A 16,878-nucleotide genomic window follows, 5' to 3' on the forward strand; every position below is an offset into this window, starting at 1 on the left:
TTACATTTAATAGGAATGTCAAAACAGGAAGTTGTTGCTGGCTTGTGAGAGGAACGTGTTGTCACCGTTGTTACCATGACTACGGTTACTGCTGTACTGTATGTGCGCTTAACAGCTTCGTTTTAAATGAATTTTTAAATAGAAATCGAAAAGAAAGGACTCCAATGATGGAAGAAAGTCACTATTCTCCAATGGATGGGAGCCACGCCCCATGGAGGAGGCACGTTTTGTTCTTGACTTGAAACCATCTGAAACCTTGAAGGCCATCTGCAAAGATGTGGAGGCTTCTGTGTCTGGATGGACACGAGAACATGGAGGGGAGATATTAGCACAAAGATGGCGGAATGAGCAGCCGTAAGGGGTCACCGGGTGTCCTCTTCAGGGCTATTGTGATCAATGACATGCTTTTGGAGGGCAAAGGTCGCACAGCAGGGACTGCAGATGCTGCCGAATGGGATCTTCTGTGATTCCGTCTCTGCAGGGTTTTGCGTGGCGGTGGGTTCCATATCATATATCGTATTTATCGGCTATTCTTATCTCAGAAAATCCTAATAACACTAAAAGTCGCGTGTTTGTGTTAGCGCTTAGTCGTTCATGGTCGTTCAAACAGTAAATATAAATAGATCCAATCCTAACTTCAAATAGATCGTCCTTGAAATGAGTCTTTTTTTCCACCTTTATTTTGTCATGTTGAGATGATGAAACACTTTCTCACACAAGACGTTTGCAAGATCTTTTGGTAAAAACCAACATATGATTGTCTCCAACACACACACACACACACACACACACAAACACAAACACACAGTAGTTAGACATTTACATCCATTATTATAGACACCATAAAAAAATAGAACCGAAAATGTACACTTTGTCCATTCATTCATTCATTTACTGTATATATGTACATTGTTGTGTATGTGTGTGTGGCGAAAGTGTTGTGAAAAATGTCATGTATGTGTATATATATATCGATATATATATATATATTGATATATATATACACACAAGAATGACGATGCACGTGATGAGCTTCAGGCACTTTCTTCCACAGCAACGCGGACGCACATCAGACTTTTCCTCGCCACCGCTACAAAAATAAACGTGGGAATCTCCTCCATGTGGAATGCTAGCGGAATTACCTTAAAACATATTTTATTATTATCATTATTTATTTTATTATTTTATATATTATTATTATATATATATTATTTTATATTATTATTATTTATTATTATCACTATTTATTTTATTATTTTATATATTATATATAATATATATTATTTTATATTATTATTATTATTTATTATTATCATTTACTGCAAATGTCACATAGCGTTTGAACGCATCACGTTTGCGTTTTAGACGATGATGATGATGATGACGTTGCCATGGCGATGACCTCACGCGACCTCCCTCCTCCAGTGTATTCCCTACCGGTGCATTCTCCGGAATGACCAGCAGAGGGCGACAACAGTGTCTGCTTAACTGTGATTGGCGACTAGGCTAAGCTTTAAGGGCGCAGCAATGAAGTGACACAAGTTGTTACCATGGCAACCAGGCAAAGTATTTCCCGCCTGCTCAGCGGAGCAGAACGATGTTGTATTTTGGGTTAGTGTTATGCTAAGCTAGGCTAACAGCCCGCTTGACTTATAAAAATAACACGTTTGTTCCCTCTAAGAGCATCAAACAGGACTTCCGCTGAAGCCTAAAAGACAAACAACAAAGAAGAACAACCGCCATCATCGTGGGACTCGAACAACGCGACAAAGACAACAAGACACAACACTTAAAATCACAGCGGCGGAGGGGCGGGGTGGGTGGCTGTGTGGGCGTGACCCGCCTCAGCCGGCGGCTTTGTGTCTGCCGCCGCAACAGCGACAAGCCACGCCGCAGCGGTGGCAGGCGGTGAGCGGCGCGTAGCAGCACATGCACGGCGCCAGCAGCGACAGCGCCACCAGGGCGCTCCAGCGCAGGCAGAAGCGCTCGTCGCTGGTGTCGCAGGAGCACGGGTCGGAGTAGTCGCCCTCGGGGTCGGACATGCAGTGGTACAGCAGGCTGTCGGCGCACCACATGAAGCTGACCCGCCGGATGCAGACATGGATGGGGTCGGGCGCCTCCTGGCAACGGCCCCGCCCATTGTCCTCGTGGTGGAACATGTCCTGACAGTAGACGCAACGCAGACGCTCGCCGTCCTTTCGCCGCTTGGCCTGAGGCTGCACCGTCACCGCCCGACTCAGTGCGCTGTGGTCGAGACAGGCGGTTTTGCCGCCGCAGCCTCGCTGCACGTCACACGCCAACGGATACGGGTAGCTGTAGTCGCGTTTGGGCGCCTCGCTCTTGGCGAAGTGCATATAAGCGTCCGGCGTGCCGGACAGCAAGAGTTTATCTCGTGCGGCGGAGTCGTGACGGTAATCCTCGTAGCCGGTGAGCCAGGCTCGCTCTCGAGGGTTGATGCGTACGATCTCCTCCTCGAACTGGAAGCTGACGTGGCGAGGGAACATGTGCACCGCCTGCGGAGATCACAGTGAGTGAAAAAAGGGCGTGGACACATGCTTGGCTCCTCCTCCTTCGCTCACCTGGTCCAGGAAGTAGTGGTCGGAAGGTCGGTGTTGCTCGTACAAATGTCCCAGGATGCAGTGGTGACGGCGGTGCTCGCAGAAGGTGAGCGGCGCCAGCGTGTGCATGACGGGTTCCCGCCGCTGAGATGAGTTGGACGAACTGTCAGTGGCGGTCTACGGGAGGAACCAGACCAGAACCATCACGAGGACCTGAACGGTTTTTAGTGTCTATAGTCTGGGCGGCATCCTCCGAAGACCTCCTCCAGACGAAAAACTCACCGTGAACACGTCGTCATCGCCAAGCTCGGCCTCGTTCTGCAGCGTCGACGACGAAGTGGTCGACCCTGGAGACCAAAAATGGCGGCATTTCAGCGGCCGTTTACGTTACACTTGAACGCATCCTCAAACTTCCTACCTTCGGTCAGGTCCTCCAGGGCCTTCCTCACGCCACGATCAAAGGCTCGAGCATCAGCCGGACTCTGGAATGTCAGACCACACTTCCTGTTGTCCACCTTCCAGTGATGGAAAGTGGGCGTGGCTTTAGTGTAGACCAGATCCTTCTTCAAGAAACATTCCAGAATCACCTGAACGGACGGGAAGACGGTCAGACGGAAAGGTGTTGACTCGGAAGACCGCCATGAGATCAAAGTCACCTGTTTGTCTCGGAGTCGTTCTCCGTGGATGAGGAAGGTGTTGCGTCCGAGCAGGCCGGCCGGCACGATCCTGCACACGCCCACTCGGCTCAGGCCGCCATCTTGTGCCAACCAGCCGCCGCTGGAGTCGTCTCTCGTCATCACCACCGCTTTGACGCGTACGATGTAGCTGTCACTGAAAACACCCCAACAGTCCGGGTCTTGGATCACGCCGGATCGGGACTTCACGCTCGACTCGTCAGTCATACGACAACACAATGCTAATGCTAATGCTAATGCTAATTCATTCATTCATTTTCTACTGCTTATACTCGCAAAGGTCACGGGGGTGCTGGAGCCTATCCCAGCTGTCTTCCCACTCACAATTAACCTAGCATGTTTTTGGAATGTGGGAGGAAACCGGAGTACCCGGAAAAAACATGCAACATCCACACAGAGATGGCCGAGGGAATTGAACCTGGGTCTCCTTGCTGTGAGGCCTGCACGCTAACCACTCCCCCACTGCAATATCGTCACATTCTTTTTACTCCCTAGCATGTTTTTGGAAAGTGGGAGGAAACCGGAGTACCCGGAGAAAACATGCAACATCCACACAGAGATGGCCAGGGGAATTGAACCCGGGTCTCCTTGCTGTGAGGCCTGCACACTAACCACTCCGTCACATTCTTTTTACTCCCTAGCATGTTTTTGGAATGTGGGAGGAAACCGGAGTACCCGGAGAAAACATGCAACATCCACACAGAGATGGCCAGGGGAATTGAACCCGGGTCTCCTTGCTGTGAGGCCTGCACACTAACCACTCCGTCACATTCTTTTTACTCCCTAGCATGTTTTTGGAATGTGGGAGGAAACCGGAGTACCCGGAGAAAACATGCAACATCCACACAGAGATGGTTGAGGGAATCGAACCCGGGTCTACTCTGTGTGAGGCCTGTGCACTAACCACTACTTCACTGTGCAGTTTTCTTTATTAATATTGTGACATTCTTTTTACTTCCTAGCGTGTTTTTGGAAAGTGGGAGGAAACCGGAGTACCCGGAGAAAACATGCAACATCCACACAGAAATGGGCGAGGGAATTGAACATGGGTCTCCTCGCTGTGAGACCTGCATGCTAACCACTTTTCTTTAGTTGTCTTTATTAATATCGTCACATTCTTTTTACTCCCTAGCATGTTTTTGGAATGTGGGAGGAAACCCATGCATGCACAGGGAGAACATGCAACCGCCACACAGAGATGGCCGAGGGAATTGAACCTGGGTTTTCTCACTGTGAGGCAAGTGCAGTAACCACTTTTCCACTGTGCAGTTTTCTTTATCAATATCGTCACATTCTTTTTACTCCCTCGTGTCACTGGTTGGTGATCACAAGTCATCCCATATTTTTCCTGATTCATCCTTTAATGTCCGTCTTTAGGACACACACACTTTAGTAGAGAAACATGCACATACACACAAACACTGCTGTGTGTGATTCAGCCTGCCATTCAAACAGATGGTGTGTGTGTGTGTGTGACGGTGTGTGTGTGTGTTGCATGAGTCATCGCTGCATTTTCCGGCAGCGTGCAGTGAAGCACACACACACACACACACACGTACACACACATGTACACACACTGTTGCATTAGAAAGCAATGCTAGCAGTAAACGGTAATAGTAGTACTAGTACCTGACCACTGCTAATGCTAGTAGGACTAGCGCTAACACCAGTAGTACCTTTGTTAATACTCGGCGTACTTAGTACATACGTGTTAAGTATTGATGTACTAAAGTTTGCGTTACCAAAACAGGAAGTTAACCAAATATCGGAACGTGTGGAAGCACGTTATCCCATCATAAAGCAAGCTGCTTCTCCTGACCTCTGACCTCATTTAAGAGCTCTGCATCCTAACGGTTGTTCCCAGCGGGCCCTGAAGGCACCGCGGCGGGAGTGAGCACGCTCCTCACGTGAAGTTGGCCCCCCCCAATGACTTGACACGTATTTGTACACAAGCTAACAAGCTAACATCTCCCTCAGCTGCATCCTGCCTCGTGCCAACGGAAGCATTGCCATGGCAACCGCCTACTAGCTGCTTGTGATTGGATAAGAAACTTTGACCTCTTCTTCTCGTCCTGGCTGACATGCCCGCATGCGTGCTCATCGTTTGTCGGGGCGTCGGGGCATGTCATGTGACTACATGTTGATCACATTGTTGAGGGTCAATCTAAGCCCCGCCTTTTCCGCTTTCGATGCCAATCAATGACACATTTTGTCTTCTAGAACGTTCCTTAAGAATCTGCAGAGCAGCGACGCCATGTGTGGTGGAACCAGCAGCCTGACGTGTCATGACCAGTCACCCGAGTTCAAAGGTCAACAGGTCCTCACTGACCTCCATCATCATCATCACGTGCACACGCATGCCATGACAAAGATGTGCTCGTGCGCGATACTCACTCATCTGGGCGCGCGTCCTCGTTCATGTTTGTCCACGTTCACGTGCTGTGACAATGATTTCCCGCCAGTGTCTCCATGTTTGGCGGGCCTCCGCAGCAGCGCGTGCGGCTCTCGGGCGTCTTCCGGTCGTCTCGCGCTCCGCTTTGAGGATGCCGACTCCTTCTTCCTCCTCCTTCCGCCTCAATCCAACCGGCGCATCGCAAACCCGCTTCGTCCTCCTCGTCCCGGACGGCAGTGACCGGGGATGGTGCTCGGGTGTCGGCGTGGACGGCCCCTGACGAGCCCCATCTTCTCCTCACTCCATGTTGGATCGAGAGCGCAGACAGGGAGGTGGGGGTGGTGGTGACGTCACACCGAAGGCCCGCAGAGTGACGTGTTATTACCATATAATAATAACAACAATAATGATGATAATAATAACTGTCTAAAATCATAAGCACTGTTGTATAATTGAAATGATAGCATCGTAAAATCATGCATTTATTTGTGATTTTATTGGCGACTTAAAATACAAAAACAATCAGGAAATAACATTAGTAAACAACAACAAAGTTCAGCAAAAAGTAAACTTGTTATATTTAATTTATATTAAGTGACAAGAATGAAGGCTCGTTCAATCACGAATGACAATAACCCTAGCAACAGTGACATCTGGCGGCCGTGTGATGTGACTGCAAGCCCTCCATTTTGCTAATTTCTTACTGATGTGACGTCACTGGCTCGCAGTGAGAAAACTTTTACCGGTTAAAATAAGGGCAGAGATTGTGAGGCGCTGTTGTCTCGTGCAAAATGGTCCACAAACGTTACCAAGGTAACCTGCTCTCCGAATTGAACTGACACGTTGAAGCCACCAGGTGGTGCAAGTGCTCTGCCGTAGTCTTGAAGCAATAATAATCATTGTTTTGTCACATTGCTCGCAAATGTATATTATATTACATTACATTACGTTATGTTATGTTATGTTATGTTATGTTATGTTATGTTATGTTATGTTAACTGAGCTTAATTGATATTTATGAGCGTGGAAAAGGTTAGAAAGCCATTTGTAAAGCTTTGGGACTCCAGCTGACCATAGTGAGAGTCATTATCCACAAATGGCAAAAACATGGAACAGTGGTGAACCTTCCCAGGCCAAACAAAATGATTACCCACGCCAAAAAAAACAAAAAATAAATTAAATTAAAATTAAAATTAAGACCCCACGCAAAAAATAAAAAATCTGAAGGGGTCAAACACTTTTCACACCACTGTTTACATGTACTGTATATATGTAATTTTGCCAAAAGGTGACATTGTTTCTTTATATTTCTTCTCATTTCTTTATCACAAAATTCATCATTGGACGTAGACACCAAGCCCCACCCCCTCCTGCAAACTACAGGACTCTTCCTACTGCTCCGCCCACCACACCCGGAGGACGGTCTCCGAATGCACCACCACACACAGAGGGTCTCCTTCCTTCACCCTTGGAAGCAAACCATCATCTTTATCGTGACTTGGAGGTAACTTGGACGTCTGGATACACGTATCGTGATGGCACAAAGGGTGGGTGGAAACATCTCTTCCAAACGGCTATCATCTACTCAAAATGTACGTCTTACACTCTGCAGCTTGTCTTAGCTAGAAAGTCAAAAATAATATTTTTTCATTTATTTACCATCTTTATTTATTATTTATTCTACCGGCTTTAACATGTTTTCAATTTAATTTAATTAAAACATTAATTTATTCTATCATCTTTATTTATTATTGTTTTCAATTCAAATTAATGTTTTAATTAAATTAAATTGAAAACATGTTAAAGCTGGTTGAATACATAATAATTTAATAAATTATTTAATTTAACATATTTAAATTAAATAATTTAAATAAAATATTTTTATTTAATTTAATTTATTTTATTTAATAAAAGAATACATTTAATTTAATAAAAACATTAAATTAAATTGAAAACATGTTAAAGCCGGTGGAATAAATAATAAATAAAGATGGTAGAATAAATGAAAAAAAAATGATTTTTTGGTTTGTCCCATGCAGAATACGCTTAATGCGTCGCCATGGAAACGGAAAAACATTCTCGTTAAAACTTCATGGATTATATAAGACTACGACTTGTATGAATGCTCTTGTTGTTGTTCCAGTATGAAGAACTGGTCCACTACGGCCTGGAGGGCGTGTATGAAGACCTGAGAACCCCCCACCACCTCCAACAGCCCCGTCACCTGCACGCTGTGTACCCGGGCGGATCGTACCAGTACCACAGTGACGCTGGAGAGGCCACAAGGAGAGACCGGGACGCCATCTACGGGTAAACGCGCCAAACAACAACAACGCTTTTATATCATTTTTGACATCAATCGTCATGACGACAAAGCACGAAGAATCAGAATCATTAGTGTTTACACTATAGCGGTGTCAAAAATGGAATAGGGCAGGGGTGGGCAAACTACGGCCCGGGGGCCACATGCGGCCCACCAAGCGTTTGAATCCGGCCCGCCAGTTGCTTTCTAAGTATTTCAACTTTTAACATACAAACAAAACAACAAAACAGTAAAATTAAATTACATATTTTGATATGCGGCTGCACGGCGGTCTTGTGGTTAGCACGCAGACCTCACTGCTAGGAGACCCGAGTTCAATTCCACCCTCGGGCATCTTTGTGTGGAGTTTACATGTTATCCCCGTGCATGCGTGGGTTTTCTCCGGGTACTCCGGTTTCCTCCCACATTCCAAAAACATGCTAGGTTAATTAGCCGCTCCAAATTGTCCATAGGTATGAATGTGAGTGTGAATGGTTGTTTGTCTATACGTATGTGCCCTGTGATTGGCTGCCCACCCCTGTTCCATTCCTGTTACCCACTCCTGTTCTAGGCACTGCCACGGCTTTAAGCAAATTTTTTTGACAGGAAGTTGTATGGCCGTGTAGTGCATCAACCGTGATTTACCGGTTCCGGTTCGTTGGCTTGTGTTCCAAAGACGACAATGCCTCATCTAAATTTTTTGTTTTCATTTTAAACTTATTGGTACATGTTTGTATATTTTGCCGGTATACCATTTGATTGTTAAGTCGCTGTGCGATGAGTTTATTGTCATTTGCAAGATGACACAGTGAATGTTGTTATATTGTTGTACGTATATTACGACTTTCTGCAATTCCAAGTTGTGGTTGTCACCCTGGCAGACATCCTCTGTTCCCGCTGCTCGCTGTGCTTTTTGGAAAGTGCGAATTGGCCATGTGCACGCCTCGCCAGTGGGGCGTGGCCACGGGAGACGTCTGCACGTCACGCTCCTTCAACGAAGACATCAGCGTCTTTGCTGAACAGGTGAAGCCCGAATCACTCTTCTGTCAACTACCTGTCTGTCTGTGGTGATGTCATGTCAGATGGTCGTCAAGGCAACGGTCATAATTGTCTTTGCTGTGCTAGCAGGTGACGTCCGAGAAGTTGTTATGTAATTCCGAGCTGGATCACCTGGTGAGTTTATTATCATCTCCTGGGTGGGAGCACGCATGTCATGCTGTGCACGTTCCTTGCAGATGATCCAGGCCATCCGAGTGCTCCGCTTCCACCTGCTGGAGCTGGAGAAGGTGAGAGGAGCGTCTTATTCATGTCAACAGCCTGTTCCTTAATCCAACCTGATGATGATGGAGATCATCCCTCTCTTATCCCACTTTAAATCCACTTTAAATCCACTTGAAATCCACTTTAAAGACAGCTCAAGGCCTAATGGCATCAGTCCTACAAGCCATTCCGCCGCTGCTCCTGTCTGCTGTCATTTCTTTTCAATCATCACAATGCATGCTGCCAATCAGATCAATACCAAAATACCAATGCACAAATAATTCACCCTTGTGTGTGGTGTCCCGCGTCAGGTCCACGATCTGTGTGACAACTTCTGCGGCCGCTACGTCAGCTGCCTGAAAGGAAAGCTGCCCTCTGTCAGCCTGTCATGTAACCATCCTTATCAGGTGACCACGTCCTCTTTAGCACTATATATATATATATATATATATATAAATAAAGTGTAAAAGAATATAAGTAAATTAAGTTGTAACAAAGGATAAACATTGTTTATTTTATTTTATTTTATTTTATTTTATTTTATTTTATTTTATTTTATTTTATTTTATTTTATTTTATTTTTACTTTGTATGAATGCAGTTTCTTTCTTTGTCTTAAAGTGAAAAATGTATTTCCAGTAAATCAAAATGTATGGTTTCAACCACATCATAAATTTAATTTGAGAAAAACTAATACATTTAGGTGTAACAAATTACAGTAATTTTGAAATTTAAAAATCATTTTTTTCAGTGCACACTGCTACATCACGCACTAAGTTGATTCTTGCACTTTGCTAAATATTTGATGTACCCGCACACACATAGGTTTCATGGAGCAGAGATGACGAGGGCGGGGCCTCTTTAGGACCGCCCACATGTCACAGTGACGACAACAGCAGTGAAGCAGGTGAGATCATCCGCCAGTAATGCTTACATTATGAACAATGGAGGACGCCAAAGCGGTCCTGTCCCGTGTCGCCAAGGAAACGGCGTGGACATCAGCGGCGACGTGGGCAAAGAGCAGCAACACAACAAGAAGCGGGGCATCTTCCCCAAGGCGGCCACCAACACCCTGAGGGCGTGGCTCTTCCAGCACCTGGCGGTGAGTCACCACCTGTCACGTTACGCAGCATCACGCCGACATCCTGCGAGTGAAATACACACTCATCACACGCACACACATACGATGTTGTCAGCATCCGTATCCTTCAGAGGAGCAGAAGAGGCGGCTGTCACATGACACACACCTCAGCGTCCTGCAGGTCAACAACTGGTGAGGAGCAAGTTTATTATTTTTATTTTTATTTTTATTTTTATTTTTATTTTTATTTTTATTTTTATTTTTATTTTTATTTTTATTTTTATTTTTATTTTTATTTTTATTTTTATTTTTATTTTTATTTTTATTTTTATTTTTATTTTTTATTAATTATTATTATTGTTTTTTTCCTGTGGTTTTTCATGCTTTGTTATTATTGATGAAGGTTTATCAACGCCAGGCGACGGATTGTTCAGCCAATGATTGATCAGTCCAACACCGCTGGTGAGTTATTGATTGTTATCAAATCAAATCAACTTTATTTGTAGAGCACTTTTAAACAAAACAATTACCACAATTAAAAAGAAAACAATTACCAAAAAAGCCCCTCCCTCCCACACTCCATACAAGACACCCACCCACACACACACCCACCCACACAAATGGAAACGCCACCTTTGGGGCCCGTCCACACTGGGAGGAGCCGTAGGCCGTACCATCGGGGGACCAGCACCCGGGTCCCCCTGACTCCGACAGACGGGCGGACCCCCACATCAAATGGAGGAACTCCCAGCCGACCGGGTCGAAGGGATCCAAGGACAGCACCCCCTCAGCAGACCCGACACAGCCCCCAGTGTGGAGGACCCCCCCCTGAGGAAACACTGGAGTTAAAAGCTAAAGACTAAAATCATAAAATAGGACTAAAAAGATATAAAAAAAGTAAAAATATTAGTTAAAAGTTATCATTATCATTAAGGACTTAACATTGACAACTGTGTGTGTGTGTGTGTGTGTGTGTGTGTGTGTGTGTTTGTGTGGAGCAGTGGTGGGTGCCGCCGTGGCGATGGAGGCCCAGTGGAATTTCATGTGACAAAACCTTCCAGCAGTCTGAGGACCCCATCTGCCCCGCCCCCCGACTTCCTGCTGATTGGCCAATTAGAAGAGAGCAGATCTGAACTCAATCCCTCAATGGAAAAGTCATCGTTTTCATTGTGTTGTTGTCCACTCAATGGAGAGCACATCTGGACTACAAACATGGAGGATACGAGGTCACGTGACACGGAGCCCTCCTCCAAATAAAGAGACAAATAAACAACACCTATGACCTGTGACCCGCAGTAATGTTCGCTAGTACTAACACTGAGATGTCTTTAGCGTGCAGGCCACGCAGCTAGGAGACCCGAGTTCGATTCCACTCTCGGGCATCTCTGTGTGGAGTTTGCATGTTCTCCCCGTGCATGCGTGGGTTTTCTCTGGGTACTCCGATTTTCTCCCCCAGGAAAAGTCTATTCTAAATGTGTCTTTGTGGACCCCGCGTACTTGGTCCTGGTCGAACTGGAATTAGTGGCTGGGGACCGGGAAGTCTGGGCTTCCCTACTGAGACTGCTCCCCCCAAGACCTGGACCCGGATAAGGGAGGAAAATGGATGGATGAACCAAAACCTATTTAGTCCACTTAAATCAAGATCTCTTTTTTAATGTCTTTATTTGACTTAAAACCCAGACCTCCTTTATTTGTTCCGCTTTAAATCATCTTTAAATATGACCCCCCCCCCTGACCCCAGCCATAGTGATTGATGGGGGGTGTGATGATGACTTTAATGCTTGAGTCAAAGTAGATTTTTAAAAACATGCCAAAACAAACTTTGTACTCAGTGTGTTCCTGAGCAATGACTGACAGGCACCTCCTGGGGGGGGGCGGGACACGAATTTTTTTTAAAAAGTCACTAAACATAAAAAGTTGAAGCTGTAAAAAAACATACGATAAAGATGACAGGAAAGCGCCAAGAGACTTTGGAATGATTTACTCTGATGTTTGTTTACGTTCTCTCGGCTGGTGGGAGTTCATTCTGAGCCCACAATGCCCCCTGGTGGATGAAAAAGGAAAGTACTGAGTGAAGCAACTTTTAATGGACACAAATATTGAATACTAAGGCACCTAATATTACGGAAAAATGTTGATTAGATGCTCAGTATAGCTTCATGACGTCTAACAGTGACTTGATAGTATCTTCCAACATTCCAGTCACCTTGGCAGGTAAATTTGTTCATCCGGTTGTTCCGGTCGGACTGAAACACGTCAACAAATCTTGACTAGTAAAACGATGTCTATTCATCCATTGTTAATTATTGTAGGCAGATTTGAAGCAGAACAGTGTGTCGTTTATTTTGGATTATTTATTATTTATTCAACAATCAACAATTCAGGAGTGAATTACGATCAATGAGTCTTTTATTTTGATAGGGGCATACCTAACCAAGAGTTGGAAATTAGCTTTATTTTGAATGAACCCCGGAAGTGTGGGTTGTTTCCGCGTGCATGCTGCCGAACTAAAAGGAACAAGAAACTCTTTATTTAGTGTTTTACTTGGAAATAATTAACCCTCAATGATAGTTTGACGTTTTTTTTTTACATTTTTCTATTTTCTTGCCGCACAGAAAAAGCAACATTGATTTTGGGGTAAGTTTATTGTTTCGCTAACAGTGATATTTTCAACACGAAAGACATTTTTTTCTTGTTTATGTTATTTCTTTTACAATATCAAACAACCTTTTATTCATTTACTACCATTTAAATATGGTCACTTGAAATGACTTTTAACCATTGGTAAATAAGTTATAAAATCACTTTGTTTAGCCTTTACACTGTCGTAGTCTAAAATGACTCTTGCCTAGCTAACATTGTTTACTGTTGATAATACTGTATAAACTAGTTAAATCAACAATGTATTATACTGTGTCTATATATATATTAAGTAATGAATGTACAATGTTTGTTAAACTTTATTAGCTTAAGCATATATGCACATTTATATTTTCATTGTTAATGTGGCTCCATCATTTGGTGGTCCTACCAGACCCCCCAGCTGCCTCCATTGTTGCAGCCCCACAGTAAGTGATTAACATGCAAAGTGTGTCGTTATTGGACATTACATGGAGACATAATCATTGACGCCTTCACGGGACAAAGTAAAAGTCAATTTCGGTAACAGCATGGAACGAAGACAAAAAGTCTTGTCATGACGTCAGAGGTGTACGAATTGACAATGTATGTACGTCAACCGGGTCAAGGCAACAGCGTGGCAAACTGAGCAGATTTTTTTTTAGAAATATACACCATATAGCGACATGCAACAAAAGAGCTTTTATTGTGTAGGGGTGAGGTCACCGTCATCTGGTGTCCCCTTACAGGCCGTCCGTGTGTCCAAGCCCCGCCCACTGCCCGGAGGGACAATGGCGGCGTCATGCATCACGATGAAATGTGGCTCATTATTTCAGGAGGCAGGATACATCTTTTTAAAATGTCCACACGTCACAAAGACACATTTTTTATGGACCAAACAAATGTTCTTTTATACTTTACAAACTTTAAATCGAGAGCTTTAAATATTAATCTGCTAAGAAGAATATATTTTTTCTAGATTGGTAACATCTGTATAAAAAAAAATCTATTCAAAATCTAAAAAACACATAATAAGCTTATTATTAGCGGAAATGTAACTTAAATATATACTTTTGTATTGAATATCATTATGGATGTGTACCTAATGAAGTGTCTGATAGTCTCCCTCTGCTGACGATGATAGGTATTACACCAACCAACCTTTTTTTTTTTTTTTTTTTAAAACATTTTATTACAAACTTCAATTGTACAAAACAATACAAGCAGAATTACAGGAACATAAAAGTGCAATTCTACAGAAAAATATCAACATAAATAAGAAAAAGTAAATAACAATGTGCTTGAAAATAAGAACAACAAAATAAAAACAATAGAAAACATCACTTACGCTTGTTCTTCATATGAATTGTTTTTTTTAGAACATTCTCCAATGTATGAAAGGTTTTCACTGCTTTTCTGTTTTTGAATATCAGCTTCAGCGATTCGTGTAATATTTTCAGTCAATTATTTTCCTAATAAACACAGAAATTTCACAAAATTCTGCAAATCTTTATGGAGGTTATATTGTATACCAAACAACCTAATAAAAACAAACAAGCAGTACACAATAGTGATGTACGATACAGGCTGTACCGGCGATATCGATGCGATAATGATACTTTTGTACAACTAGTAGTATAAAGTATCATCACAGCATATATACAAATATAGGATTGTAGTATAATTGACAGATAAAAGTAGTTTTTTATGTTAGCTGCTACAATAACAATATCACTGTATCGACACTGTAATGGCGTGTGTTGTCGTGCAGGTGATGGGGACTCAGTGAGGCGGGACTGTCGCGCATCTTCGTCGTCCTCCTTCCTGGTAACGCAGCTCCCATGTCCGACGAAGAGAAGGTCAAAGGTCCTGTCAAATATGGCGAGCTCATCGTGTTGGGGTGAGCATGTGTTGTACATCAGATCGCAGTAGTAATACTTCAAGGTACGTTTTGACATCCTGTGTTGACTTCCTGTCTGCGCCTGTGAAGGTGTAACGGCTCGCTGCCCGGCGGGGACATGGCGAGGCGGAAAAGTCGCGTGTGTCTGTGTCGGAGGACTAAAGCCAACGGTGTGAAAGCCGGCACGGTTCACGCCACGTATACAGATCAGGCCGCCATGGTGAGGGATCACTTTGTGGCTTCCTGTTCAATTCCCGGCAAGCCGTCTTTTTGAAATGTGTGTGTGTGTGTGAAGGCGGTCAGCAGCAAGGAGCAGCACAGCATCTCGTACGCGACGTCACGTGCGCACACGGTGGTGGTGGAGTACACGTGCGACAGCAGCGCAGACATGTTCCAGGTGAGTCCGCTAATGCTAACAGATGTCAACAAAACACAACACACTGAACATGGTGGCTTCCTTCCTTTCTTCCTTCCTTCCTTCCTTCCTTCCAGATTGGGCGCTCGACAGAGAACACCATTGACTTTGTGGTGACGGACACGGTACCGCCTGAGGGGGAGGCGGGTCAGAGCACCATCTCCCGCTTTGCCTGCCGCATCACGTGCCAGCGATCCCCGCCACACACGACGCATGTCTACGCCGCAGCGTTTGACTCCTCCAGGAACATCTTCCTCGGGGTGAGCCTCTTTCCTTATTTGGTAAAGACATGCTAGGACATGCTAAGCTCCTCCCACCTCCAGCAAAGAGGAGGAGCTAGACATCCCTTGGTGACTGTGGACCAATCAGTCGCACTCGTTACAGGAGAAGGCTGCCAAGTGGTGGACTCAGGACGGCCAGATGGACGGACTGACCACAAACGGGGTTCTGGTTATGCACCCGGGTCAGGACTTTGGACAGGGTTGCAGACCCGGAACATGGCGGGAAGTGTCCGTGTGCGGAAACATGTTCACGCTACGCCAGACCCGCTCAGCTCAGCAGAGAGGAAACGCGGTGAGCGACGCCACGGCAACACACGCTGTCCAGTCTTTGCAGTGTCACATGACCTTCCCGTCCATTCCAGGTCAAAGAGGAGTCCAACGTGCTAGTGGACGGCTCGCTCATCGACCTGTGCGGCGCCACGCTGCTGTGGAGAACAGCCGATGGTCTGTCCCACACTCCCACCGTCAAACACTTGGAGGCGCTGCGTCAGGAGCTGAATGCGGGGCGTCCACAATGTCCCGTGGGCTTCAACACGCTAGCGTTCCCCAGCCTGCGCCGCAAGGACATCTTAGACGACAAGCAGCCCTGGGTTTACCTGCGGTGTGGTCACGTGCACGGCTACCATGCCTGGGGGGGGCGCCAAAACCCCCAGGCGGTGGCGCAGGGTCAGGAGAGAGAGTGCCCCATGTGCCGGACACGGGGGTCGTATGTGCCGCTGTGGCTGGGCTGTGAGGCGGCCTTCTACGTGGATGCGGGTACGCCCTCGCACGCCTTTGTCCCCTGCGGTCATGTCTGCTCCGAGAAGACGGCGTCCTACTGGAGACGCGTCTTGCTTCCGCACGGCACGTACCCCTTTCAAGCCGCCTGCCCTTTCTGTTTCCAGCCACTAGGGGGAGACAGCGGCATCGTCAGACTCATTTTCCAAAGTCCACTTGACTGACACGCTGATCATCTTTAACTGTATTTATTTATCTCAATTGTTCTTCTAACTCTATGACATGTCAACGAATAACTTAATTGCTATTTATATATTTATGTTATAAATAAAAAAATACTACAATTAGTCAGGTCATCAAGTCTAAAAGGAGACGTAGCAATGAAAAGTGGAGGTGTAACGTTCTAGTTGGCCAGCAGGTGGCAGCAAAATGTCCAGAAAACACAACAGAGTTTGTGGTGTGCGATACTACTCTATTTGGCATCGATTCCATACCAAGTAAGTACAGTGACAGTATTGCAGATACCGATAGTTATTAAAAAATTAAGGTGTCATCCTCTATCTGAATCAATCTAAATTAGATTATATTTTATGAAAATATATATATTTTATATATATATATTTATATTTATTATATATATTTTTTTATTTTAAAATACT

General features: G+C 44.9%; 3 protein-coding genes across 6 annotated transcripts; 2 read left to right on the plus strand and 1 right to left on the minus strand.

Moving 5' to 3' along the window:
* Positions 1-1,367: 1,367 nt before the first annotated feature.
* LOC131129790 (sprouty-related, EVH1 domain-containing protein 2) lies at positions 1,368-5,994 on the minus strand. The gene is made up of 6 exons (XM_058073665.2): positions 5,648-5,994; positions 3,215-3,389; positions 2,977-3,145; positions 2,841-2,905; positions 2,580-2,735; positions 1,368-2,513 (listed from the first exon to the last, which is right to left on the minus strand). Exons 1-6 carry the CDS (start codon positions 5,671-5,673, stop codon positions 1,845-1,847), a joined length of 1,260 nt encoding a protein of 419 aa, XP_057929648.2. The 5' UTR covers positions 5,674-5,994; the 3' UTR covers positions 1,368-1,844.
* An 865-nt stretch (positions 5,995-6,859) lies between these two features.
* LOC131132162 (homeobox protein Meis1) lies at positions 6,860-12,092 on the plus strand. 4 transcript variants are annotated; one of them, XM_058077542.2, is made up of 11 exons: positions 6,860-7,237; positions 7,789-7,955; positions 8,829-8,970; positions 9,073-9,120; positions 9,183-9,233; positions 9,519-9,614; positions 10,032-10,113; positions 10,190-10,308; positions 10,403-10,479; positions 10,691-10,749; positions 11,289-12,092. In XM_058077542.2, the coding sequence occupies exons 1-11, from the start codon at positions 7,181-7,183 to the stop codon at positions 11,333-11,335; spliced, it is 945 nt and encodes a 314-aa protein (XP_057933525.2). In that variant the 5' UTR covers positions 6,860-7,180; the 3' UTR covers positions 11,336-12,092. The 4 variants fall into 4 exon arrangements, with proteins under 4 accessions (XP_057933525.2, XP_057933533.2, XP_057933541.2 ...); XM_058077550.2 differs by having other exon boundaries at positions 9,076-9,120; XM_058077558.2 differs by having other exon boundaries at positions 6,860-7,192.
* Positions 12,093-12,606: 514 nt separating this feature from the next.
* LOC131130000 (E3 ubiquitin-protein ligase pellino homolog 1-like) lies at positions 12,607-16,758 on the plus strand. The gene is made up of 7 exons (XM_058074010.2): positions 12,607-12,924; positions 14,678-14,806; positions 14,897-15,026; positions 15,102-15,203; positions 15,299-15,481; positions 15,606-15,794; positions 15,865-16,758. Exons 2-7 carry the CDS (start codon positions 14,748-14,750, stop codon positions 16,441-16,443), a joined length of 1,242 nt encoding a protein of 413 aa, XP_057929993.2. The 5' UTR covers positions 12,607-12,924; positions 14,678-14,747; the 3' UTR covers positions 16,444-16,758.
* Positions 16,759-16,878: the final 120 nt, after the last annotated feature.

This window comes from Doryrhamphus excisus, linkage group LG9, assembly GCF_037039965.1.
Source record: "Doryrhamphus excisus strain RoL-2023G ecotype Guam linkage group LG9, RoL_Dexc_Guam_v1.1, whole genome shotgun sequence".
Classification (NCBI taxonomy): Eukaryota; Metazoa; Chordata; class Actinopteri; order Syngnathiformes; family Syngnathidae; genus Doryrhamphus; species Doryrhamphus excisus.

Excerpts from the sequence above, each read along its gene's own strand:
- LOC131129790 (XM_058073665.2), bottom strand. The coding sequence starts at position 5,673 with ATGAACGAGGACGCGCGCCCAGATGA. Across the intron at positions 3,146-3,214 it reads AACGACTCCGAGACAAACAG|GTGATTCTGGAATGTTTCTT; the intron begins GTGACTTTGATC and ends CCGTCCGTTCAG. Across the intron at positions 2,514-2,579 it reads ACCACTACTTCCTGGACCAG|GCGGTGCACATGTTCCCTCG; the intron begins GTGAGCGAAGGA and ends TGATCTCCGCAG.
- LOC131132162 (XM_058077542.2), top strand. The coding sequence starts at position 7,181 with ATGGCACAAAGGGTGGGTGGAAACATCTCTTCCAAACGGCTATCATCT. Across the intron at positions 10,309-10,402 it reads GGCTCTTCCAGCACCTGGCG|CATCCGTATCCTTCAGAGGA; the intron begins GTGAGTCACCAC and ends CGATGTTGTCAG. Across the intron at positions 10,750-11,288 it reads TGATCAGTCCAACACCGCTG|TGGTGGGTGCCGCCGTGGCG; the intron begins GTGAGTTATTGA and ends TGTGTGGAGCAG.
- LOC131130000 (XM_058074010.2), top strand. The coding sequence starts at position 14,748 with ATGTCCGACGAAGAGAAGGTCAAAGGTCCTGTCAAATATGGCGAGCTC. Across the intron at positions 15,027-15,101 it reads ATACAGATCAGGCCGCCATG|GCGGTCAGCAGCAAGGAGCA; the intron begins GTGAGGGATCAC and ends GTGTGTGTGAAG. Across the intron at positions 15,795-15,864 it reads CTCAGCAGAGAGGAAACGCG|GTCAAAGAGGAGTCCAACGT; the intron begins GTGAGCGACGCC and ends CGTCCATTCCAG.